Below are 27,809 nucleotides of genomic sequence, written 5' to 3' on the forward strand. Positions count from 1 at the left end.
GATTTTTTTATTATAATAGATTATATGAGTTTTTAAGGTTTTTGATTAACTTTCTACAGATAGTCTTCAAATGAGGTTAATATTGTTATCTCTGGGAACTTTCAGAATAGTGGAGTGAGAAGCTCAGTAAATATTTTCCCAAAGAGCAATGATATAACCAGCAAATTTTTCCAAAACAACCATTTTAGGACTTTGGAAATTGGCCAAGGGCATACAATGAATTTTATTCAGGAAAAAATAATAAACCTTAGTAAGAACAATGGGAATCTGTGGCATTTTAGCCTGTCTCCATCCTCTCCCATCGCCTCAGCTCTGTGACAAGGTAGTTCTACGAGGGTGGGGAAGGCTGGGAAAATCCTGGAGTCTTACTGATAGAGGGAGGCACACTTGATTTGGAGCTGAACATGGAAAAACCCATTTCCAGGGTTATTGTAAAAAACAATACCAATCTCAACGGTGAACAATCATGGGAGGCCAGTGTTAAAGCTATCCCGAAGTTCCAATGCTAATTGAGGTAACGAGAAGACTGGTAGAACTACCAAAAATTCTCTAGGGAGATACTGACAAGGTATCTGCACATCCCTGGTGGCTGAGAGGCTACATGTATGTCCAAAGCTGTATACACACATTCAGAAGAGACAGAGCCTTAGGCATCTACTCTTCACCTGGTTGAATGTAAGACTTTGAACATACAGAGAGATCTGGGGGAAAGGAAACTTATTATCTGGTCAATCCTAACCTGCACTCAGATCCATCAGCAAAGGTTAGATGACTTATTGGCTCATGGTGCTTTAATTAAACACAATCTCTGTTCTATCGCCATCAGACCACTAATTTATGCTGACCCAGATGTGGCCTCTAGGAAGCCAGGCTTAAGAATAAAAAAAAAAAAACCCACACACTCAAACTAAAGCTGAGCAGTGACATCAGCAGCTGCACACTTTGGGGAGGCAGGATCTAGAGAACTCATCCTGCAAAGTTACTGAACAAACAGCAGCCACCACCACCATGGGGAAGGGTGGAGCGGGTCATAATGCAGAGTTGCTGCAATATATTAAAACACCCAGTTTTCAACAATAACAACAAAAACATAAGGCATGAGGGGAGACAGGAGTGTGATGCATGCACAAGAAACAAGGGCTGTCAATGGAAACTGTCTCCAGAGGGGATGAACAGGAGTTAACCAGGCAAGGGAATGGCAGGGAGGGGGCGAGTCAGGGAGAGAACAGTTCCAGGTGAAGGGAAAGGCTGAGATGAAACAGCTTGTTCTCTTTTGGCAACTGGAAGCAGTAGGCTCTTTTCCACGGACCTAGTGTATCTTCAGAAACCAGTACTTGGTTCCTTAAAAGAGGCCAAAACAGTGTGCAAAACCTAATCGCTCCTGAGCGGTAGTCAGACTTAACATTGAGTGGATAGTGGATGCAGCGAGGAGACAGATGGCTTTCTCATCCTTGAGGCTGTACTTACTTTACACAAAGTAATGGCTGACCATGTAGTTCTCAAAACAGTCTCCAAGCACAAAATGCAAAGACCATCTCTTCCTCAGGGATAATGGACATATCAAAAGACCCATTCATCAAAAAAATTTTTTTTACTTCTTTATTGTTTAAAGTATTACATATAGTATTACATCTCTCCTTTCCCCCCATTGACCTCTCCCCGGCCACCCCCAACCCCCAGCACATGCCTTCACCCCCCTGGTGTCTGTGTCCATTGGTTGTGCTTATATGCATTCTCAGCACTGTCCTCTTGCTTAGGACAAAAGCAAGACCGGTAGCAACTTGTTGTGATGGTTCAGGATTTATGGAGACCAGTAATGTTTACGACATCTTGAGTGGGCTGTTAATGTAATTGTTTCAAGGATATTGTCTCTGTGACCATGACAGAGGACACACCTCCCTGAAACATGCTTCTGTCATTTCTCTTATTTTTGTCAGAATCAGATGTTTCTGTGTCAAAAACGTTGGCCTGTCTCTTATATTAAATACAGACTCCTGACCCATTCATGTCATGTAATACTATCATCTAGCACTGCTGTGAAGTCTGGACAACTTTATTGATGATGGTGAACTTGAAAAGTGGGTGCTGATTGAAACTGGATTCTTTGTAGCATCACTGATATTCTGGGTGAAAGAAAGTGGCATGACTTTTAGTGGCCCAGTTTTTTCTGAACACTGGCAGCTACCTTCGCGTTCCTGTCCTTAATGACTGCAGAACGGTGTTGTTACACAGGGATCCTTCTGACACAGCTACTCTGAATGGAGCAGGAGAGTCACGTTTATTACAAACTGCTGGGAGAGTTGCCAAGGCTGAGTCCCCAAAGGCTGAAACCACCATCTCGCATAGTGTTTCCTACCCTTGTTGTCTATTTCATCCCCCCCCCTCTTTTTTTAAAAAAATAATTTGTTATTGTTGAAAAGTATTACATATGTCCCCCTTTTCCCCCCATTGGCCCCCCTCCAGCCCACCTCAGGCCTTCAGCACCCTATTGTCTGTGTCCATGGGCTATGCGTACATGCTTACAAGGTCTTTGGTTGATTACTCCCACCCACCCTCCCCCGCCTTCCCTCTGAGATTCTGCACTCTGTTCCATGCTTCGAGTCTCTGGATCCGCTCTGTTCATCAGTTTATTTTGTTACATGGATTCCACATATGAGTGTGATCATGTGATACTTGTCTTTCTCTGACTTATTTCACTTAGCATGATACTCTCCAGGTTCCTCCATGCTGTCTCAAAGGGTAAGAGATTCTGAACTTACACTTCCCTTGGCTTCTATCTTTCTACATTTAATTCTATCTCTGAATATTCCTTTTGCATTTTCCTTACTAGTATTCTGGCTGAACCTTCCACATGGATACTTCTCAGGTTTGTGTCCTGAGATCACTTTCTTTCTCATTCTGTCCCCAGAGACCTGAATCATTCTAATCAACCTGTTGCGGGCTTTGTATTCCAAATCTGTACCTTCAACTCCGGAATTCTTCCCTAAACACTTTTACTCTACCTCAAACTTGGTGTCTTATAGCAACTTTATATTTAACATGTTCCAACGTGAACTCACCCTTTCTAAAATGGCTGTAACTTCTTTCGATGAATACTGCCATCAATATCCAGGCCAAAACCTAGATCAATCAATCAGGAACCAAATCCGGATGATTCCCTCTGTTAACATCGCTTCTACCTCTACCTTGAGCTTCCTATTGCTACTGCCTTAGTTCAGGCCCTCCTCTCCCCATGTGCTCACACAACAGTTGAGCTGGAATGTTGGCCCACCTCTTCTTCCCTGGCTTCCATCCAGACTCTGTCTCGCTGGCAGAGGGAACCTGTTGATGTTGCTTACTCTTCTGCTTAAAACCCTGAATGGTGTCCTGACAGTTACACAGAATAAATTTCAAATCCCTTAGAATAAAGGATAAGTAATAACACAAAATAGTGACTAACTATTCGGAAAACTATTCTCTCCATCTCTCTCCAAGTGTAAATATTGCCTGCAGTTTTAACATACTTTTCTACTGATTCAAGTATCTCAAAACAAGTAAAATCCCTCCAAACATTGTGTTGTTTTTTTTGTTACACTCGAACAATAACACATAATTAGTATTATCCTGCTATAAAGACACCCCACCCACGGTACCCACGTCACCTACTCTACACACCTACCGTCTATTCATTCCTCTCTTCCCCAGGCCCTTCACTTCAGTTGGCTTTCTCTTTAGGAATTACTTTTCAGACTTCATGTGTTTTTGTAGTTCACTTTAGAACCTTCCTGTTTAGATAATATAGAAACTAGACCATTATTCTAACACACTCCTGGCTTATAGTGCCTAACTCAGGAAGCTACACTGAGATTGCTATTTGCCATATTCTTACTTGTGCCTTCAAGCATCCTGTTTGGCCTTGGCCATTTTTCTCTTTGAAAGCTTTCTTTCCTCCTGGAAATTAGCTGACGTGCAAGTCAGAAAGACTTCTACACTTATGGCTCAGGGAAAGTAAATTCTAGATCATTACATTTTTTCTGCTTTTTGAGCGGATACCTGTTCCTAATTTGCCTGAAAACACTAGTGTGAACTATAAATGAAGATAATTCAGTCATATGGACACGTATTTTGACAAGAATATTTATTTATTATTAAAAAATACACAAAGGCAAAAAGGTTGCTTAGCTGCTGATTCTCCATAATACAGCAGGGCATTGTAAGAAAGGGGAATATATTTGCTGTATCTGGCAGTTTACATTTTAAGGCATTTAGGCTTAAAAGTAGCAGGCAGGCCTAGGTGCCCTTACTTGAGTTTAAATACACTGAGGCACACTAGGCAGGTAAGGGATTTGAGACTATACAATAAAATTCTCATGCACTTGTGTCTTAGGATCATATATCTGTCCCCCCACAGCTCTCATTCTTTTTTTTTTTTTCACATAAGTTTTGGAATTGTTCATAGAACAATGGTAATAATAGACTCTTCAATAGTTTGCTTATCACGACAACCGATGGGACGCAACAGAACTATCTCATAGACGGGTTCTGTAGACTCTTACCAAATTGCGGCTCCAGTAAGAAAAACACCGATTTATAAAGGCACAGCGGAGACAGGTTTAATGCATTAAATATAACATGAATCATTCACAATAACACGTTTAGTTTTGCAGGGAACTTTTGTTAATACAACACAGTTGGTCACACAAAATACAAATGCTTCTGTTGATTTGTCTTGGCAACTCAGATACATCAACAGTGCTAACAGTTTAACAGCTTTGTTCTCATCTGACAGAAAATAATGGCAGTTCTGCAAGGCAAATGTTAAACCTGACCGTATGTATTTATTAATTCCACAGTGTTTTGACAGATTATAGGGGATGGAACTCAGAGGATGCTGACACGCTCACTGAGGGCTTTCATCTCCGTTTCCTCAGTCTCGGGACTGTCGCTGGGACTTGCACTGGGGTTGACCAGGTGTGGGGGGTACTGCAGCCCCTGCTCGCCTGCGTATTGCTCCCACCGCAGGTCGTCGCTTTCGTGGGTGATGTAGCGTTCCCCGGTTTTGCACTCCAGCTCTCGTAAATCTAACCAGGTCTGATAATCCTGATGAAGAAATTCCAAAATATTACCATGGACATGACTACAACTCATTCAAACGCTGTTGTCAGTTCCCACAATTGATGAGTTATCCCTTTTCCTTTCACTCTAACCTTGTGTGTCTTTCCTCAGGCACCCTGAAGTGACAGCAGCAGCACCAAAACCATCCTATTTGCCTGAACTTTACAAATGCATACTGTTTATGCAATGTGCACCGAAGGGTGGGCAGTAGTAAGTGCTTGCAGTCAAACAATTAGGAATGTTAGTATTCCTTTGAGACCGCAAATAACCCTTCAGTATTCCAGAACACCATTTTCCTAAACTTTTAGTTCAACCCTGGTGAGTTTTACTCAGGGATTAGAGCATCTGACCATAGACCAAACGGTTGAGCATTTGCTTTCCTGTCAAGTGCACATACCTGGTTGCAGGTTCAATCCCCGCCCCTGCTGGAACACGTGGGGGAGGCAACCAATCAGTATGTGTCTCTTACATCAGACACATCAATGTTTCTCTCTCTCCTTCTCCTTCCCACTCTCTCTAAAAGTCAATGGAAAAAATATCCTGGGGTGAGGATTAACAACAACAAAAAACTAAACTTAAATTCAATGTGAAAATAATAAATATTTAAGAGAAAACAAGTGTATACCCATGCATGTACATTTGTCATGCATTTTTTCTGTATTGGTCTAGGCTTTAAAGACACAGGTACAAACAAGTACAGTGCATGGCATGTGAGGCCATTTATACTTGAGCATTTATCAGAGTTGCACCTACAGGTGCTTCTGAAAGCTGGGCCTTGGGGTTTTGTTCTGACCCTTAGGTTTCTTGATTTTGGTTTATTGTGTGCAAGTGTGTGTGTGTGATTTTCTTGATAGAGAGGTTTAGAAACACTAAACTTTATTAAGTCCTAAGCAGTTACATTCTTTTTGGCAACCAAATTGATATTAGAATTATACTTTTAAAAAATATGACAAAACATTTTTGCATACAATATCAAAATCTTACAAATACTTAGAAGCTCACCTGACTGAGGAAATATCCAATAATTGATTTTTACCTGTAGCCAAGGGTGACTCAAGGTCTTGTCCACACTATAGCGCTTTCTCATTTTCACTTGCAGCAAGTTATTGATAAGATCAATGGCTGAAAAAGAATGTTAGTTATTAGTGAAAACAGATGACAAACCTGGAGCATATCATGATTCCTTTACAGTTTATTTCATGTCTGTTATTTCTCACAGTTAAGGCAGCACAGTGAAAGCAGGCGCTAGAACCTGAAGAACATTCATCTTGAGAATTCTAAAACCTTGGTCTTCACTTTACTTTGGGTGCTGAAAAGTGAAATTGGAAACAATCGTGGAGGAAGGCATATGAGTCTTTTGTGAACATGATTAAATTTCTCTTGGTTTAGTCTTTAACACATTTTTCTACAGTAGAAGTTTTATTTAAATATGTTTCATTTAAATACATCTTGTACTAGTGGCAGGATAAAACTAATATTCAAGAGAAAGCACTTACTAATTTTGTTGTAAAATGTGTTTAAATTTAGAATGCACACAATGGGCTTCATAGTCTTGAATTAAATGACGGCCATCTGGATACCACACTTAAAAGGGAAAATATATAAAACATAACATGAGTCGGGACTCATGATAAACTTACAGCCTGAAAACCAGTGGCACAGCAGGATTAGACCTGTGTCTCTTTCACAGACAAAAAAAAGCGAATTAACTCCCCAACTTCCCCAATGACTAAGTCCTGAGCCGGTGGCTCTGGCTCTATTGTTTGGTCTACACCAGCACGCATGGACCGGAAAACACAGACTGTCACAGGGTCGCGGAGGCCACCTGAGACCAAGATCGCTCATCCAATCCGAATGAACCAGGCTCCTTACAGGCAAAGAGAAGTGATTTCTGCCGTCGTTGGGTAATCTAGAATTCTCTCTCTCTGATGCAAACATTCTAAATACTGGCCTGCACGAAAGGCTACAGAATATCAAACATCTTATTCTTTGACTGAAGAAAGGAAATGCAGTATCCCGCATTTAAAGGCTGCCTGTGTCTCCACGCCCTGGCCAGGGCGAGGATCCCTTAGGAAACACAGCACTTAGCACAGTTTCCCATCCACACGTGTTCTCAGAGAGCTTTTTTGAAAGCACAGTTCTCTCAGTGAACGGTGTATTGGGCTTCGGCCTTAAAACATCCATTCACATGATTTACTCACTGGTGAGTAAAGTGCACCTTCCATCCTGGCTGCTGTGAAGTCACAGCACCACTGGAGGATGCGGGGTGCATGGAGAGCTTATGTGCTACGGAGCGCATGCCGCAGCATTAAGCTTCCCCCGACACGGCAGGGAATAAATATATGTTATTAGTTCACTCATTCTGTTTTGAATTCAATAATTAGGAGGGCAGGAGTACAGTAGCTCAACAAAAGGTTGCTTTGTGCCCAAATGGGTCTCCACAGTGAACCACACGGCCTAATGGGGAGGGAAGCACCGCCAGAGGAGAAACTAGAAGTGTCTGAAGGGAATGGAATATGTGAAGATAAAAAAATGGTTCTGCTGAATGAAGCGTAGTCAGCAGTCGGGACAGCCAGTACCCAGGTGACCTGAATACGCACAGCAAGAAGAAGATGAGGACCGCGGGAAGAAAAGCGTTCAGGACACAGGGAGAGAATGTGTGTGTCTAAACATGTGTGTGGGTATTTGTGAATTTATAAACGTATTTGTGGCTCTTGGCAGAAAACAAAGATAATTAACTATAAAATATTGGCGCCTGTACTTAAATGTTGGGAACATGTTGTTACTGAGAAAATAGGTGCATCATTCATGTTTGAAGCTCCATGCTACTTGTCACCCTTTCTGGAACTCTTAAAACATCCTTTTTATTCATTGTCTCACACAATCCAGCATGAATGGTACCCTCCAAATGCCTCTCACTAAACATATTTTTATTTTTATTTATTTTTTTATTTTTTTTAATTTATTGCTTAAAGTATTACAAAGGGTATTACATATGTGTCCATTTTATCCCCCCGCCCTAGACAGTCCCCTATAAACATATTTTTAAAATAAATTCTGAAGCGTTTCTGTTTTCCTAAAAATGTTCTGTTTATTGGCCACATTCTTCATACATATGTATCAAGCATTCGTTCACCAAACTTGCCTTAAGAAATTATTATTGGCAATTATTTAGGGAATAAACAAAAATATCTGGCCTCCTAAAAGGCTCCCAATCTAGTTGCAAAGACTAAACATGCACACATGCGCACGCGCGCACACACACACACACAAATAACAATATGCACCATTTGAATCTCTGGCCTGTGTCAAGTATCCTGGCATCGCTCTCACTTAATCTACGATTTATTCAAAATTCCTCACAATGGCTCTAAGAACACCTCTGTTAGTTTCTTCAACATGCAGTATGTCCAGTTCTGAACAGTAGTCATGCCTCATACCTGCCACTGAGCGTCCTCTTGTGACACCTCCGTTCCCCCAGGTCTCCCTCCCAGCAGCGTCCTCCATGGGAGATGCGTCCACACTAAGGGGGTGAACCCAGTTGCAAAGGAGCAAAGTCTAGTAAAACGGAAGCAGCCATAGCAATCCCAGAGGGAGCTGTCCATCTACAAAGTCCAAATGGGTCTCAACCCCAGTTCCAAAACTCATATTGAGACTCAGAATTCGGAGTGAGAGGGAATGTGGTAGGGCATGCCTTCAAAACTGTGGCAATGGAAGGGGGAGAGGGAGAGACCATGGGAAAGACAAAATAGGGCCATTCTGTGAACTTCTCTCAAAAACAACGCAAAAGAAAAAGTGAGGCCGCCTTGGCAGTGGAACTAGGAGGGAAGAAGAGGATGGCAAGCAGGATGGAAAGTCAGAGAGAAAGGCAGCCTATTGCATAGCACACAACAGGATGCTAGTACCCACAGGGAGGATAAGGACTGCAGAAACCCCAGGCTCCCTGGAGCTCCCTGAGAACAGGAACAACACAGGCAGTGCCTGCTCCTCCTCCTCTTTGTAGTAAATCTGATACCAACATTTACAGAGAGGCAGAGAGGGGTAGAATTATTTTCTGATTGTACCTGCCCAGTTATTCTTGGAGTTTGCTTTTCTAACGCTATTGTGAGAGTTCTGTTATTTATCCTTAAACTCAATCTCATCTTCCCATATTATTAGTAAATTGTTGTATATCTGAGTTCTGTCAACACCGTGGATAGCCATATTAGGCAAGCAGATGTTTTTCTTTTTTCTTTTATATTGAAAAATTTTAAAGAATTGTATGGTTCAGTTTTTCATTTTTAAAGAATTTATCCCTCATGAGCAGAGAGTTTAATGCTTTCTAAAATGATCCACACTCATGTTTGCTCTAAATTAAAAAAAGAAAAGAAAATCTGTTTTTTGAAGTCTAATGTTTCTTTTCTTGCCATAGCAAATTATTGCCTAACTAGAGGCCCGGTGCACAAATTTGTGCATCAGTGGGGTCCCTTGGCCTGGCAGGATCAGGCCGAAACCAGCTCTCTGATATCCCCCGAGAGGTCCTGGATTGCAAGAGGGCACAGGCCAGGCTGAGGGACCCCACTGGTGCATGATTGGGGCTGGGGAGGTACCACAGGAAGGCTCCAAGGCATGTCCAGCCCATCTCCCTCAGTCCCAATTGGCTGGACGGCAGCAGTAAGCTAACCTTTGTCAGAGCGTCTGCCTCCTGGTGTTCAGTGCATGTCATAGCAAGCAGTTGAGCGGCCTTCGTATATCATTAGCATATTACGCTTTGATTGGTTGAACAGATGACCAGACGACTGGACACTTAGCATATTAGGCTTTTATTATATAGGATACAGTTATTTTCCCCTAACTTCCTGTACATCAATTTCTGTCGTCGTTCCATCAGTTGAAAGACTGAAATGCTGGGAAAGTGAAGAGAAAATTTTTATCAAACATTCCCTTTTACCAGAATGGGCCTTTCAGCAGATGCTGGGATAGCTGAAGTTCTGTATAGCCTGTTTGCCAGGTGCACAAGAACATCTGAACAAAAACAAAATTAAGTGGTACGTGCAGGTGCTGAAGAGCTTTATGTTTTAATATGAAAAGAAATGTTCCATCAGAGTGTTAATTGTATGGATTCCATTTTCTTCTGGTATCAAAATACAGAATTATCTCTGAAATTGTGGAAACTATATTGTAGTCATTCTCTATTTCAAAGCAAATGCCATGTGTATGGACACAATAGATTCTGTGTATGTAGAAGACTCATTTGCATGTGCCATTGCATCCAAAGCTTGGAGAAAATCCTACAAAAAGAATGGAACTGGGCATATTTGGAGACATAATTGGTCCCTCAGGTTACATCCCCCAGTCCCTCCACCATTCCCCATTGTTTACTATTTCAGTATGTACCTATGTCCCCCTTTCCTCCCCACTACATATCAGCTCCTTTAAGGTCAGACAGATTGTATATTCATTTTTGCACATAAGTTTCACAAATATTTAAAATAAAATACATCATTTAATGCATTAGCAAAGTGCTTGCTAAATAGCATTTGGGAGATGGACTACATTAATTAGGAATTTAAATAACCATTTTCTCAGCTCTAAGTTTTAATATCCACATTATGTGCATATGGTTTGTATATTTTGGCTAAAAATATTCCTGGATGGTAGGACATCACAACTCTACACAATATAACAGATCAGAGGATCAGTGACTTCTATCAGAAAATTAGAGCAATGCTGAGAATATCTGCAATACAGATCGGGTTTATTTTACAAGGCTTATTTTACAGAAGAGAAATTATTCGTGAACCTCTGGGGCTCACCTGTTTTATCCAGATACAGTACTTTTTACTTTTATTTTTTTCTATACTGTCTTCTGTCTAACACAAATTATTCAGGTACAGATTTTCAAATAAGAACCCGGATCAGAACTATCACTCTAGAGATGGAGCATCATCAGTCAGCACGGCGCTCCTCACCTTCTATTTCCCTTTTCCCTTTCCATTCGGCCTCGCAGTTGGTCAGTGCCGCCCTCAGTACTTCTCCCTTTGGTTTGCTTCACGCTGGTGGGTAAGTTGTGTGTTTATTTTAAAAATCATTTTGCAGCCCTTCACATTCCAGCTTTCAACCCAGCAAGCTGTTGCCGGGCAACATGAACTGGGACGCTCCTCTCAGGGCTGGAGCCAGAGGCTGCCTGCAGCAACGAGGCCCCTGGAAGTCATCATCTCACCGGTGCCTGAGTCAATTACCGCAATCCGATGAAGTGCAAGACCTTTAGAGACTCAAGCCCCAGGCTTTCCTTTTCCAGTTCTTTCCTCAGTGCAAAGTCATTCTGTCAATGGTTACTCCTTCGCTTTACCTTCAATTTCATCTCCTCTCAAAGACCAGCAACACAATTTTAGAAATCCTGAACTGTTTAAACATACCATACAGCAGCCCCCAAACTGATGCCAATGGATTCAAAATTCAAAGTAAAAATCAAAATATATTTATATTATTATAATGATGTTCAGGGTGGATTTTTCTTTCATTTTCACTGCACACTAATATCATCTAGAGAGGTCTTTGTTTTTTAGTGTGTGTTTTCTTTAATGCTGATACTCAAACCAACGTTCAAGGTGGTGGCAGTTTTCAGACATGCCCTGGTGTTGCTAGTCTGTACAGCTAAGGTGGGGAATGACGGCTGAGCATTGTTTCTCAGATTTGCCAGGCATTTGAGTAACCCCGGGATCTACACTGACGATTCTGATTGCTGGGTCTGGGGTGGGACCTGAGAGTCTGCAGTTTGTTGTCTCCCAGGCGGAGTCCTAGACCACACCTGAGTAGCAAGGGCGAGAGGTGTGAGAACACTGGAAGCAGTTAATAACTGGTTTAATAGGGCCTCTGACTCAAAGGCTGTAAGTGCAGAGAAATGAATCTAAGCATGGAGAACGGTATCTGTGCTCTATGCCATCTGGTTCAGTATTTGGGATGAAGACACAGAGGGTTTCAGGACAGCTTCCCCTCAGGAGATGCCAACAGGAAGAGCAAACAAGTCGCATTGTACAAGTAAGTTCCAAAAGAGCTAAGGTCTGAAGCTATGGGCCATACTGGTAAGATAGCATTTAACAGGGACAAACAGAACTCAGTCCTCTATTCAGGTCCCTCCTTCCCACCCACCGAAAAGGGTCTAAGCACAGAACTGAAAAACCCGGCTTATCAGCAATATGCCTGAGAAAGAATCCAGGGTTCTAAATCCACCGTAAACTCAACATGAATCTGTTTACTGTCCCCAAATCAAATGCCATTTTATGGTGTGCTAAAAGAAATGTGTTCTTTACAATGAGGAACATGGTGGCATCACTTTACTTTAGACTCACTGAACCTTGAATCAGAGCCATTTTGAGGTTTGGTTTAAAGAACATCAATGAAGAGGAAAGTGTCTGAACTAGAGTGATGAGGAGGTTGAAAGAAAAACTGATTGCTCAGGACATGATGGCGGCTTCCAAACCTCTGAGATAAGCTTTTTGTTATAAAAAGGATTAGGCTTGCTGGACCAGGGGTTATAAACAGACGTTCTCCTCATTGTGCTAGGGTCAAATTAAGAAGAAATAGGGCTCCTCATGAAATTGCATATTTTCCACCAATGGAGCAATTTCAGAATATTATGTATAAATCCTCAGTGGATTGATACTGTGAAGCAGTACAGGGGTTAGACAAGATTTTTAAGAGCCTATATTTTAAAATATTGTGTTGTCATTGTGGAAGAAAGCAAACTTACAAGACTATTTAAACTTTGTTGTTCTTCTACCCTAATATCTCTACATAAATTCAGATGCCATATTCAGAAGTGAAATTTTCATTTTAAAATTCGATTTACAGGAGACCTTTCAATTTTGGGGGCGAATAAACATTTTTGAGCACTTAGAATGCCAATGTTCTTGCTAAAATTTCCTTTGGTCATTTTCTCTCTATAAATTATCTGCTAGAGTAAATGCCATGAATTTAATTTTATCAGAATAAATAATTCCTTTCCTTGTGGGGACCTTTTCAGATATTAACTCATTTGATTTTTTAAAAATCCACTCTACTAGTGGATATTGAGTCACTGTATGCATTTGGCTCATAATTTTAAAGTTCCTTATTGAACAAAATACATGTTTTTTTTAAAAAAATTAAACACAAGCAATCTCAGAATTTCAAGTAGAGATTGTCTAACATGTTAAACCCTCGTGAAGGTCCTGGCCCACATAATTCGCTTTGGTTTATCAATCTTGATTGACTGTCCTGGCACCAGTCCGGCACTGGTCAGCAGTTCACTAGCTAGTCCCCTCGCATCTCCTCCAGGCTGCTACATCTGACAGCGGTGCTAATATGTTGACAAATATTCATTAATATTCAGCTGGCTTGCTGGATCTTCAAGCCTCATATACTGTTGCAAACACAGTTTAATTATTAAAATGACAGTTGTCTTTCTTTTGTTCCTTATACCATTGGGTTTCTGGGTCTCATCCATGCAAGGCTTATTTTCAATGAGGTTATTTTTTGTTTTGAACAAATGTACTGAAAAGGGGACCCACAGCTGGTTGCTTTTCATGGCAAAGTGCTACTTCCGACGTAAGTGCTTCGTGTTCTGGAACACTGTCGAATTTTGAAAACATACCATGTGGTAACGGTGCTATGCTTTCATTTAGCTTTGCTTTGTGTTTGTACTGGCTGTGTTTTTCATCTGAAATTTCTGAGGGAAAACACACTTGTGACCAATTTTATTTGAATTTACCACACTGAATGACAAAAATTGCTTTTAAAATAAAATTCGGATGCTTTGATAAATTTAGTGGTATATTATTAGAGCCATTCTGTGCCTTGAGATGCCATGTATTCTACACTGTACATAAGTGTCAGCAGAGGACTGATACCAACTAGAAGCAAAAGTTGGAGCTGTGCTCATGGGGGAAAGGCAGAGGCAGAAATATTTCCATTGAGATTGTGGAAGTGGAGAGTGGAAAAAGTCTGCTTCACTGGTGCACCATCGCATTTTGGTGATTTTGACAAACTATAGAATTAATGCAAGGACACCCCCCCCTTTTTTTTTCTATGTGGTATGTCAAGGTTTGTGTCTGATCTTAACTCTTGATAATACCACCTAGCCATGTGACTCTGAAACTGAGCAGTAACATCACAGCAGGGGGCCTGAGGGTGGGTGCTTCTTCAGACTTCACCTGTGCACACAGAAAACAATCTCTGACGGTGGGGGTCGGGGCTCATTGTGAGGCAATTTCCGCGGCTGCCTCTGTGTTGATTACTGCCTGCTCGCCTCCCTAATGGCATATAAAGGAACATCAAAACTCCAAAGGAAAAAACAGTAATTTCTCTGGAGATTTTCATAGTCTATTACCATCAGTCTTAAATTTACCACGTGTCTCTAATTGAACACATCCATTCCATTCGATGATGGAAATGTACTTTTATTCCAACAAATGCTCTCCCTTTGCTGCAGGTTTGTCACTGTTCTTCTGGTAAGATGAATTGTAATATTTCACATTACCAGCTATGTTACAAGCACACCCTTCGTTACCTGTGTCTTCTCTCTTCCTCTAAGAATAAACTCTTGGGGAAACAAGGGCTGTATAATAGTCATATATAAAAAATTAATATGTGTATTATGATCTTGAGCAACTGATGGAATGCAGAAGAGAATTCATTTGACTTTCCCACTTGAACGTTCTCCTTTGTGTGGGCACAGATGGGTTGCAGGGGTGGGGAACATCCGGCCCATGGGACATATAAGGCCGCAAAATCATTTGGTCTGGCCCTGACAAGGCATTAGGAGTTAATTAAATGTTTGATCAAATATAGCAGGCTAATTTTTAAGTTAATAATTTTGTATGGCTCATGAATGATGTTATAAATATCCAAATGGCTCTTGGCAGAAAAAAGGTTCCCCACCCCGGTAGAATTGCATCTTCTTCATCTGCTCAGGCCTGATGCAAGCAAGGACTGGTGTTACAGAACAGGAAATGTAACCTCCTAGCTCTTCAGCAAATAACATTCACCTATAGTCTGTTTATTTAAAAATTTAGACACATTTTAGACCAGGCATGAAATAATTAAAGTTATACAAAAGGTTGTACTGCACTTATTCCTGGACCCTTTTTTCTCTCCATGAACTTTTGTTCATTTTTATTATTTTTTAAACATGTCATATACACCTGGTAAAAGATCTAAATCAATCAGTAAGAAGAGTTCAAAATGAAGATAAAAACCTCTCATCTCATTATTAGACCTGCTCTCCAGAGATGACTTTTTAACTATTTAAAAATGTTCTCCTGATTATCTCTATACCTTTCAATAATAAATGCGATATCTCTTATGCTCGATTCAATAACTTTCAACCAGTGCTGCTCCTGCTCCGTGGATCAATGCCAATCTGCGCTCTGTTAATTAGTTTGTGATTAGATAAGCATAGAAAGTGAAACTAAGTCTTTGGAAACTTTTTATAGTATTTTTACATTGCTATCACATTTACATTATAATATATTAGACAGGGTTGGGCAAAGTAGGCTTATTGTTGTGAGTATGCAAAACAGAGTTCATTCTTGCATTATTATTTATTAATTATTGTATTATTTTCAATATAAACAACTGTAAACCTATTTTTGTTGAGAAACTTTATAATTTATCAACATTTGAATATTGGGAACGTAATTAACATTTTTTTTAGAGCACTGCCAGCTGTGAGGTCTTTCAGGGGCTCCGGAATTTAACTGTAATTTTTTCCTCATGAGCCAGGGCTCTGAGCAGTCGTTTTCAAAGTGTGGCCCATGGACTTCTTATAGTCTCAGCACAGGATGGCATTTTATGGGGGTGGGGCCTGGTCATCTCTGCTTTTAGCTAGCTCCTCTGCCAAAGTTTAAAATGGCCTGCGATAGACCTAGAGCCAGACCATGACAGGTTGTTTAAATTGAGCCATAGTCAAGGAGATTCTTGGCAAGTTATGAGGAACCCCCTGCCTTGCAAGCATTCCATGTTCTGTTAGCTAGTTTTTTTCATTTCCCACTTCTAAGCTTTACACCCCTAGTAGCTACTTCTAAATCATAGACTGAGTCTTGCTTGCAAATTTCTGATTTTTTTTCCCAACGTCGAACCAGGATTCACCCTTATGATGTACTACTACATGCAACAAACATAAGGGCTAACCTGGCCTTTCTCTTGTTGTTGTGGAGTTCCTAAAAATGCAAGGAAAGGAAGGGCGTATTGGTACACGATCAAGGAAGGTGCAATTTCCTTAGTTTCCTCTGATTATCTAAAAAATGTTTAAGTGATAATGGGCTTCCCTTTTCATAAGATAAAGTACATTTGCCTGATTAAGTAAATATTTTAAAATAGGTGAACAAGTCCTTTCAAGGAACTGAGGAAGGTCACAGGATGGACACGCTGAGGGCTAAGCTTCGTATGAGAGAGAGCTGGAGGCGAGACCAAGGCCATGGTTAATTATTGATGGGGAGTAATGGATAAACTCGATGATGCCAAATGACCATCCAGTCACAATGACGAAATGAAAGAAGATAGAACACACAACACTGCCTGAGAATGAACTGAAACCTCTCCGCACTCCCGCTCCATGATGGCCTAGTCGCCTCTTGTGCTTTTATTCGTAATCATCTGACTCACTCCGGAGTGTTTTCTTGTATACACACATTCTTCTTTAGTTATATGCATAACTATACATAATGTAAGTATCTAGTTTCATATATATAACTACATATATAACTGTAATTAAATATGTGTTTAGTTACATACAAGGTGTCCCCCAAAATGTATACTCTTTGGGTAAGTATTAATTCCAATGGGTTAAATCTGAAAAGAAAGAATCCTATATAATAAAAGCCCAGTGACTGAACAGTGGAACGAACAGAATGACCAGTCGACCAGTTGCTATGATGTGCACTGCCCATCAGGGAGCAGACGCTCAATGCAGGAGCTGCTCCCTGGTGGTCAGTGCACTCCCACAGTGGGAGTGATGCTCGGTTGACCAAGATGAGCAGCTGCTCCCGCTGCAAACCCCAGGCCAAGGGGCAGGAACCTGGGCTGCTATCACCTCCTTGCCCCAGGTCCTCCTCCTCACTCCATGCCGCCTCCTCTGGATGCCTGCAGGTTGTGCAGTGCCACTGCCAGGCTCACAGAGCTGGGAGGCAGGTTCGTAACCACCGTGGGACTGAGGCCTACTCCGCCACCTCTCAGTGCTATTATCTCTGGGCCCAGCCCCAACTGGGTCCCCTGGAGAGGCCAGTGCTCCAGCTCCACTGAAGAAGCCGGACCAGGGATTAGCCATTCAGAGGGCAGGTCCACAGCCACTCAGCTGACTGGGATGAGCAGTGCTCCCACAGTGGGTGAATCCCCACAGGCCATGCCCCCCACCAGTGCACGAATCCCATGCACCGGTCTCTAGTATTATCATATCAAAAATAATTAACATGTTTAAAATAGTCCCTATAGGTTCCTAAATATCAAGCCCTAAGAAATAAGCAAGCTTTGGTGTGTGTCAATGTATGATGTAAGGAATGAAGACAAATGATTTGAAGATCAAGCCTTACCACTGTGTGACCTGAGGCAAGTCACTTAGCCTTTCTGGTTTCTACTTCAGACTAAAACATGTTACTTACTAGAGGATCGTTATGAAGAATGGCACAATGATGGCTCAAGCACTCCAATATATAGTATTACCTTATATCAAGTCCATGTCTATACTAAAAGAAAAATGCAGGATAAAGTTTTCATTCTGATACATCTGTGTATGCTACCAAGACCTTATTACTTTCTTCTATTTTGCATTTTCATGCCAAGAAAAAAATACAATTAAAGAAATGTCTGAAGAACTCTTGGGAACCATCAGTATGCATGTGTTTTCTAAAATTATACAATCAATTCTTGGTTTTCCGCCAGGGCAATTCTTAACTTAGCTGTTCTCTTCCTCAATCTAAATCCTTGGCTCACCCCACACCTGCCTTCAGAGATGCCTTTCACATCCTTTTCTCATTCGGTCCTTATTACCACCTCATGATGTGGGCAGAAATCATTACCCTGTTCCACAGATGAGGAACTGAAGCTCAAGAAAGGTCAGTGATGGCTAATTAGAATAGCACATAGGACTGTATCTCAAACTGCGTGGCCATCGATCGTTACCTTTGACTGAGGGGACTACATTTTTATTTCCATGTATCTGGATTCTTACTGGTTTTGGTGTGGTTTAAAGTATCCTGAGATTAAAAATTACTAATATCAGTTGTGACCACCCTTTGTCAGATACCAGTTTGCTTGTGTATTTATCAGATCCCTCATGCTTAAAATTACTTGGTACCAGCTGCCCTGTTATAACTTCTAATTAGGAAATTATTTGTTCTCAACAAGGTAGTGAGATAGAATCTGGGCCTGGAACTACCTCACCGGGTATTACGACACAATTTACTAGCCTTTCTTTATGTTCAAATATTAGTTCTGTTCATACACTAGCAGTTAGGTCTCATTTGCCATTCAGAAACTCGATCAGCAAGCAGCACAACTCCTGTGCCTCAAAGGCAAGAATGAATTACAGGAAGATGCCAAGGAGAGGCCAGTTAATGCTCAAACTGATACCTGAGTTTTGGAAAAGTGAGGGTTACCTAAGCTGGTCTTCACGTTACTTTGTCTGAGTAACAGGAAATCCGTAGTGCTTAGGCCTATCTATAGGTGAGCAAATGTGTACTTCCTGGTCAAATATAAATGCCTTGAATTCTATGATGTAATCCCCTCTTTCTGAAATGCTGCCTATATTCCTTTTTATTCTTTAGTGACTGGTCTAAGTTCCATCTCGGAATATGCAAGTCTTCCAACTACATAGTTGTTGGGGAGCACAAGAGACGTGGTTGGAAAGTTGTAAGGAGGACATTCTGAGAAAAGGGAAGTGTGTGGAAGGCTGCCTGCCCTGTTTGTCGGAATTCCGACTTAGGGGAGACTTAGGGGAGTCGAAGGCAGTGCCCTTAATTATTCCTTGACCTTTCCAAACAAGTCTGTGCAGGAGCACACCCCCGGGTGTTTACTGGAAGCCTTATTCTTACTCCCTCGATGCCCTTGCCTAGAGGACAATGTAAACACATGTGTCCTCCCAAGATTACTCACCCTACTGACTGTATCTAAAGATAAAAATTCCAATAAAGGCCTAAGGAGGCAGGCAATAGGGGCGGCCCTGGCCACTGGAACAGGGGCCCCTTAGCCCTCTCTTTCACAGTCAAACTGTGTCTGAGTAATCTGTTCATCCTTCCTTCAGGGGCTGCCGGTCAGCCCCCACACACAGTGATTCTTCTTCCTCTGACCTTGGAGACCCTGATTTTATACCTCGCTAACAATCCAAGGAAATACATGATCATTTTCCCAAATTTATGTAACTCATCTCTCCAACAAGTTTTCAAGTTCTTTAAAGACATTCTACGTGTTGTCCTTTACTTTTGTGTTACTTATGATGTACGAACATGGTGGTTTCCCAAGAAGAGTGTCTAGAGCTATTGATATCTATGTCTCTGGTCTCTATTATCAATGGTAATTAAACCTTCACAATATACAGCTATTCATTTCTGGCCTAAATAGCTGATATCTGCACACAAGGCCAGCACATTTCCATGATAATAGAGGGCACCATTTGTTCCACTACAAAAAAATGTTCTCCAAGCTGGAGGGGGCAGGGGGCAAACTGTGGGCACGCTGCAGAAACCTGGGCGCGGCCTCACCCTGCGCGGCGGCCAGTGGGCTCCGGGCACACGGGACCTGAGATCCCAGACTCTCAGAGACCTCGGACATGGGAAAGCAGAGGCCCAGGAGGGAAGGGCCGGAGCCCCGCAGCAGGTCACACCAAGGCCAGGACTCGAACTGCAGGCTCCCGGAGGCCTGCGGGGGGCAGGGTGCGTCCACAGGGTGCATCCACCTGGACCTGACCCCGTGCTCCCGCACCCCATGGGCTGTAGGCGAAGGGTGTAGTTCCGGGGACGTGGGTGTGTCCCAGCTCCGCACTGCTCAGGGTGAATGAACCCAGGAACCTGCCTGGCGCTCCAGCCCCTAGACCACTGATCGCCCCCACCCCGCGCCTTCTTGCAGCTTCCGGTGACCTATGCCCAGCCAGTGGGTCTTCCCTGACACGTCTCTGCCCTCCAGGCTTGGCATTTCCAAAGGCGGTACCCCCGGCCTAGAACACCTGTGCCCAACTGTGCCAGCATCCTTCGGGGCTCAGATGTTCCGGGGCAGGGTCAGTTCTAGGATCCAGGTCTCTCCTTACAGCCTTGTCTCCGGGACACCCTTTCCTCTGGCCTGAATGACAGAGACCTGGTCTGGACCGCCCTGTGTCCAGAGCCCAGCGCAGGGCATGGAGCAGACCCCAGGCAAGGCTGGCCAGCGGGCAGGCATCCTGTCTGTGCCCTCCACAGCATGCCAGCCTCCTGAACCCTGACAGAGATGAGTCTGTGCCACAGGCACCACTGAAAGGTCCACAACAACCAGAATGTGAAGGTCGGTTTATGGCCACAAACACCAAAGCCATAAACCACCTTGGGAAGGGCCCAGCTCCCTAGAGAAGGCAGGTGGTCAGGGTCCCTCTGTAACCTGTCTGCTCCTCTAAGACGGTAAGGCTTCTGGGTGGGTCTGGGGAGCAAAGAGGGAGGAGGCCAGGGAGAAACCACTGTCCTCTTCACAGGAGCCACCCTGTTCTTCAGAGGCCACGGGGTGTGTGTGTGTGTGTGTGTGTGTGTGTGTGTGTGTGTGTGTGTGTTCATGGCTGGGAGTGGAGACTTTTCAGTTAGACAGACATTGCCTCTGCCATGCCCTCACTGTATGACCCCAGACAAGGTACATCTCCCTGTATGTCAATTTGCCCGTCTCTATAATGGGAGGCTCAGACATGATGTATGAAAAGGTCCTAGAACAGCTTGTGGAACATGGTAGCGCCCCCATAAATAGCAGTTTTCTGTAATTATGCTGTCATGAGCAAGCAGCACTGTGTCACCCAGGGATGCTGGAATGTACACACACTGGGCATCAATGGCTAATGTCATCTCTTCTGCGGGCAGGGTTTGGACAGAGAGGAAACTCTAGGTAATGGGAGATCCTAGGCCTAAACTCAGAGGCCCAGGTTCTCACTCCAGCTCTGCTTCTGACTCCCCATGTGGTCTTAGCGACCTGCACCCATATTTTGAGTCCTGGTTTCCTCATGTGTAACTGGAGAGGGGTTACATTCCATAAACCCAAGGGTTCCAGCTCTGACATGTTCATGTTCATGAGTTGTGAAGGGGCCCCTGTCCCTTGCTGGCCCACTGCAGAGAAGTGCCACCTGGGATAGAAAAAAAAAATATTCCACTATTTCAAGATAAAAAAGATTAAATGTGAAGGTATTTTTCTAATGCTCTACTCCTGCATAACAGGAAAATGCTTGGCCTCAGAGATATTCCTGATTTGCACTGTAGTAAAAACATCAAGTATTTTACTGGATTTCTGGCTTGAAGTTATCAAATATAATGGTAACCATGTTTAGAGGTCACAAGGTTATGTGATAATTCCCTCTTTTCTGCTTTCTGAAAAATAACCTCTTCACTTTTGCCCATTGAATTATCCTAAGTATTTCATTAGTCCTTTGGCTACATGACAGTTCTTTTGAAGGGCACAGATTCCTTTAAGATCTATCCATCTAACTGTGAATTACAACTAATTAAGGATGTTAAAAAAGTTGTTGCTCATAGTAATGGAAAGCCCTGATGATAGATAGCTCTTGGCCTTTAATACTAACAGCAATCTGAGAACGTAATTATGCTATTTTTTGTTTTTACACATGCAATAACTGTTATCAAACAGATGTGTATCTATGAAGCATTTGCCTTGTTAAAGGGTGAAACATTTAAGCGAACTTAGAACGAGGTGTTGCCTGAGAACTAAAAGAAGCAGGACCAGCGGCGTGCAGTGTGCGCAGACCGTCTGCGTAGGGAGTCTGGCCCCGCGCTTGCCGGCGGGGTGATTTTGGCCTGTGGTGCCACTTCTTTTGCCTCAGTGCTCTCACTTAAAATACGGGTCTGATGGTCAAACCTATCTTACAAGGTTTGTGTGAGAATTAAACTCCAAAGCACATTCCCTGAGGAACCTTTTCCTGAAGCCTTTTCTCTGCCCCCACAGCCCCCACCACTTCTTTTAAAACTATATCCTTCCTTTAAGAAAGGAACATTAATCTACACTAATAAAACACAAACGTGCAAATTGACTGTACCTTCGCTATGCCTTAAGCCACGCCCACCAGCCAATCAGAGCAACTATATGCAAATTAACCCAACCAAGATGGCGGCCGGCAGCCACGGAGCTGGAGCAAGCAGGAGGCTTGGTTGCCCCAATGATGGAAGAAGCCAAGCTTCCTGCCTGCCGCCAGCTCTGAGCTCCACTCAAAGCAACAAAGTTTTAATTATAGAAGATAAATAAACCCCAGATACTTGCTTTCAGCTGGCCAGCTGTGGCCATGGAGCGGGAGCAAGCAGGAGGCTGGGTTGCCCCTGGCGATGGAGGAAGCCAAGCTTCCCTCCTGCCCACCCTGGCCGGCTTTGAGCTCCTCTCAAGGCTACAAAGTTTCAATTATAGAAGGTAAATATATCCCAGAAAAAAAAAAGAAAGAAAAAAAGGAGAGGCTGGGAACTTCCATCACTGGCAGGCTTGGCCAGCCTGAAAATGGCCCTCAGCCCCTCACCTAGATTGGCCAGGCACCCTAGTGGGGACCCCCAACCCTAAAGGGGGTGTGGCCAGCCTGAAAACAGCCATCAGACCCTCACCCAGGCTGGCCAAACCTCCATGGGGTGAGGGTCCCCACTGGGCGGGGGGGGGGGGCTTGACCAGCCTGCAAACAGCCATCAGGCCCTCACCCAGGCTGGCCAGGCACCCCAGTGGGGATCCCCACCCTGAAGGGGGTGTGACCAGCCTGCAAAAACCCATCTGCCCCTCACCCAAGCTGGCCAGGCACCCAAGTGGGACCCCCACTCTGATCCAGGACACCCTTCAGGGCAAACCAGCCGGCCCCCACCCATGCACCAGGCCTCTATCCTATATAGTAAAAGGGTAATATGCAAATTGACCCTAACAGCAGAATGACTGGGAATGACTGTTCACTACGACACACACTGACCACCAGGGGGCAGACACTCAATGCAGGAGGTGCCCCCTGGTGGTCAGTGTGCTCCCACAGGAGGAGCTCTGCTCAGCCACAAGCCAGGCTGATGGCTGCCAGCACAGTGGTGGTAGTGGGAGCCTCTTCCGCCTCCACAGCAGTGCTAAGGATGTCTGACTGTAGCTTAGGCCTACCTTCTGCTGGCAAGTGGGCATCCCCCGAGGGCTCCCGGGCTGCCAGAGGTATGTCTGATTGCCAGCTTAGGGGGAGCGGGGGAGCAGGGGAGCGGGCCTAAGCCAGCAGGTGGTCATCCCCCGAGGGGTCCCAGACTGCGAGAGGGCACAGGCCAGGCTGAGGGACACCCCCCCACTCCCCAGTGCACAAATTTTTGTGCACCGGGCCTCTAGTAAAGAATAATGCAATAATTTAAATTTAAATAATGCAACACTGCCAAGGTAATCTATCAAAAATGTTTCAGAGGTACATACAAGAAATTATATATAAAGATTATCTAATACTGGAAAAAATAGAAACAACCTAAATACTAAGTATACCAAGGAAATGGCTAAATAACATACATGCTCTAATGTCACACAATGGAAGTCAGTACAAAGAACTTGGTATACAACTGTAAGTAATATGATCATTAAAATATCAGGCTCATAACATTCTTGTGTCCATAATATATTAAAAGTGCTTAATACAGAAACAGGTATATGAAGATTATTCTTAGTAAAGATTAGGTATTACTAATAAAACAATGTATAAATATGTATATATTCTAAGAAAATATACCAAAACATTACCAATTTCTCTTTGTTACATTTACCTCTTAATTTGCATTTATAACACATGCACATTTCATCAGAAGATATTTCTGGTTGCCATTTCCTTCACTTCGCAATCCACCCCAATCAATGTGTCCCCTTACTCCAATGGGCAAGTCACAGTGAGCATTTAGAAATTTAATAATTAACAACTGAAATAATAAGGCTTTAAGCACTATTATTTTTGAATGAGGAATATTACCTTCATGGGAGATTTCCTTCCAGGGGTTCGGTGGGTACATGAAAGCTGCATTCTGGATTTGGTCGTGTATGTCTTCATCTTCATTGAATGGGAAGGTGCCGCTTAGGCTGACGTAGATGATCACCCCGACGGACCACATGTCCAGAGAGCGATTGTAGCCCTTGTTCCTTAGGACTTCAGGAGCCAGGTAAGCAGGGGTACCCACCACCGACCTCCGGAAAGACTTCTCTCCGATGATGCGGGCAAAACCAAAATCACAAAGTTTCACCTGTTGATAATAATGGTTTGCAGAAATGGAGAGGTCATAAACCCTGTGTAAGTGTCTTAGCCCAGGTCTACCAAAGAGTAGGCTGTATGGAGTTCTCAAGGTAGAAGTAATAGCTGTTTTCCATTTTATGTACTTGAAGAGAAGAGTTTATGTATTGATATATTGAGTGGTTGATGTATGTTTTCATTCATAAAAATACTATCTAAACATTTCCTTCCTCCTCCACCCTCCAATCCAAGAGATACGTGTGAAAATATGTATACTCAGTAGTGGGTAACATCGTTTTAAAAGGCAGTTCAGCATCATGCAAATCAGGGAAGTGATGGACTTAGCTGAAAGGTTCCTTATAAATAAAGGTTGAAGGATAAGGACAGAACACATCATGTCACCCATATGATCCTCATAATTAGCTCTTCACAGGCACCCAAGCAGGACCTGAAGGTGTCCAGGAGGCAAGGCGGGACCACCACCTTGGGCAGGTCGCTTCAGATACAAGACTCCCTCGGGAGAGGGAGAGAGCCAGTTGTTTGCCGTCCTCCGAGTTGAGCAAAAGAAGAAACATTTGCACTTGTCCCCGAGAACAACGCTGAACTCTATGTCCTGCGCGGCATTGGAGAGCGGGGGGCACCCCTGGGCCTCCGCAGTGTCCTCACTCTCAGGTGGTGCTGTGAGCGCTGGCCTGGGGTTGCGCACAACAGAAGCTAAGAGCTGAGTGAGAAAGCGTGGTGTGTGCTCCCAGGCAGGCTGACTGAGAAGCCAGAGTGAAAAGCCGCCGTCCCCACAGGAGGGTCACAAATGGATGGAAATGAACATGTAAAATTAGGAACAAATAAAGGTTTTGAGGAAAAAGATGACAGAATGCCCCAGAGAGCAGCTGACTTTCTGCTGAGAGAGGCTTTCGTACTTGCCTGAGGGAAAGGGTCGGCTGATGCAAGCAACACATTTTCTGGCTTGAGATCACAGTGAACGATATTTTTAAAGTGAAGATGCCGCAAAGCCACGAGTATCTATAAAGAGGAAAATCATCGAAATAATTTTACTTTGGCCTATTAGTTTATTTTAAAATGGTTTCTACTAGGATATAAACTTAAAATGCCAACAGAGAGCTCACAAGGACCAGTTAGACTTCTTAATGCTCAAGACACTGAAATAAGTGAGATTAACATATCAGGTTTCCAAGGAAAAACTTTCATGGAAAAAGAAGCATTTTATGGCATTCATATAGCAATCAAGACAGGTGTAGATAAAAGAATTCAATATCCAACAGAAATGACCATTATTGATTTTTTTTCAAAGAACCAGGGCTCAGCCACTGTGTATTTTATAATTTCATGAGTCCTCTAGTTTTAATACATGGGCCTGCATACAGAGTACTCAGTGTACTGGGCTCTGGACACCATAGATATAAATTTAATAATACAATAAGCCACTGCAACCTTTTGCGTATAGTTGAGACTTTAGAGGTAGGGGCCAAACAATAAGGTTAGAAAGCTGCAGTTAAAGTGATAACATTTGATATTAAATATTATCTTTTTTTCTGCCTCTAATTAATTTCTTACCTGAGTAATTAAAAACTTCGTTATGTGTTCTGGCAACCTGCCCTTTTCACTTGACAAGATCATCTCCAGCATGTCTCCATGGAGTTTTTCCATAACAACAAACACTCTTTCAGGCGTCTCAAACATACACTCCAAATTTACAACGCCAGGGTGATGAAGGTTCTATTAAAGATAAATAAAGCACTTGAAGAAAATGAATTTTTTGATACTGGTTGGCAAGCTCACAGATTATACAAAACTGCTGGAGCCACAAGCTATGGAGAAACCCACAGTTAAGATTTTTAACACCTTTAAATTCCACATGTGTTACCTTATATTTTTGAAATTTTAACGTCTCCCAAAAATACATTTTAACTTTCTATGCACGGTGAAATTATTTTTTCTATGCTATATTCCAGCATAGAAAAAAACCTAAGTTCCAGAACAGTGAATTGCTAATTAAGTTTTAATTAGAATACCACATTGAGAAATCTGTAACTTCTTAGGAACCTCTCCAATATTAAGCATACTGTCTTCAATATGCATGCAAGGCCACCTCACACACTCGGTAGAAATTTAATGTAGAAAAGATGAAATTGGTACATCTGATTGCACTGATGAAACACGTTAGTCAAAACCTTTTGTAACTGCTCTGCTAGCAGAGGCTGTGGTAGCTTACTATGGAAGCTCTGATCATCATAAAAACAGCAAATAAATGAATAAATGAATAATAAATAAATAATTCCTGCACCCCTGCTTTGTCCAGAATACTGTGCTAGGTGGTAGTCCTGCATTGTTCTCAAGAACCTAATAAATATTTCCACAATAAAGTAATGGCTGGTAATGATAGCCTGCATTTGGCTTGACATGTTAATTGTCACACATGTCAGGCAAAATTACTTGCAACTTTTGACGGGCATCTGCAGTGATGCTTAAGTCTTAATGTTTGTCTGGGGTTATCAACAAAAGCCTTTGATCATTTGACCTTTACTCTTTTTTATCTAAATACAATAACAAAAAATCCTGCTATTTAAAACATGATTATATGTTCCACTTGTATGTCAATGAGAAACAGGAAGAAAAAAATTAACGAATCTACCTAAAGAATAATAAAAACAAAAACAAAAAAACAGGAACAAACTTAAATGTGCTAACAGCTGAACAGAGAAAAACATTAATGAATGCTTTATTTTAGGGAAAAAACACTCAGTGAGTGATAGAATTGTATGTAAAATGAAGTTTGCACAAACTACTTGAAAGCTGAAATGGCTCACCATTCAGACCTCACAGATGAATGCTGAGTGGGGAGCAGCAGAAGGGGCTGGGGGTGGACCTCCATATAGTCGTCCTCCATGCTGCCCACCAGCAAGGAGAGCCTGGTGCTCTCCTTGGCTATGGAGCCCCACTATGGTTGGCAGAAGCTCCCACGATGGTGACCTGTCTCACAGGGTGTCCTCCCACGACCTGGCAATTTTGATCTCTGCCTCAGATATCTGAGGAGTCTCTTTGATTCTGATGCCTTGGTGACCATCATGCAGCATAATGTGGTCATAGAACATCAAGTTTCTGCATGTGGTCTAAGAGATGCCAGTACATCCACCCAATGGTCTTTCACCTCAGAGTGCTGAAGTCATTGTTCTTGAAACTGTTAACTGGTCAAATACGGCTACTTCAGCTACTCGGCCTCCAATTCACTCTCTCCTGGTCATGTGGAGAGTGGGTGGAATGAACAAAACTCACACTCTCACTTCTCAGCTCAGCCTGCTGCTTC

General features: G+C 42.7%; 1 protein-coding gene across 1 annotated transcript in view; it reads right to left on the reverse strand.

Moving 5' to 3' along the window:
* Nucleotides 1-4,095: 4,095 nt before the first annotated feature.
* PRKD1 (protein kinase D1) overlaps nucleotides 4,096-27,809 on the reverse strand; it is a 305,237-nt gene continuing 281,523 nt past the window's right edge. The window contains exons 14-18 of the mRNA XM_081110724.1: nucleotides 26,060-26,221; nucleotides 25,409-25,507; nucleotides 24,233-24,500; nucleotides 6,131-6,216; nucleotides 4,096-5,079 (exon numbers count right to left, since the gene is read on the reverse strand). Of these exons, the coding sequence (XP_080966850.1) occupies nucleotides 4,861-5,079; nucleotides 6,131-6,216; nucleotides 24,233-24,500; nucleotides 25,409-25,507; nucleotides 26,060-26,221 (834 nt within the window). The 3' untranslated portion in view covers nucleotides 4,096-4,860. The remainder of the gene's footprint in view (nucleotides 5,080-6,130; nucleotides 6,217-24,232; nucleotides 24,501-25,408; nucleotides 25,508-26,059; nucleotides 26,222-27,809) is intronic.

The sequence above is a fragment of the Myotis nattereri genome (assembly GCF_964212035.1).
Source record: "Myotis nattereri genome assembly, chromosome: 1".
Lineage (NCBI taxonomy): Eukaryota > Metazoa > Chordata > Mammalia > Chiroptera > Vespertilionidae > Myotis > Myotis nattereri.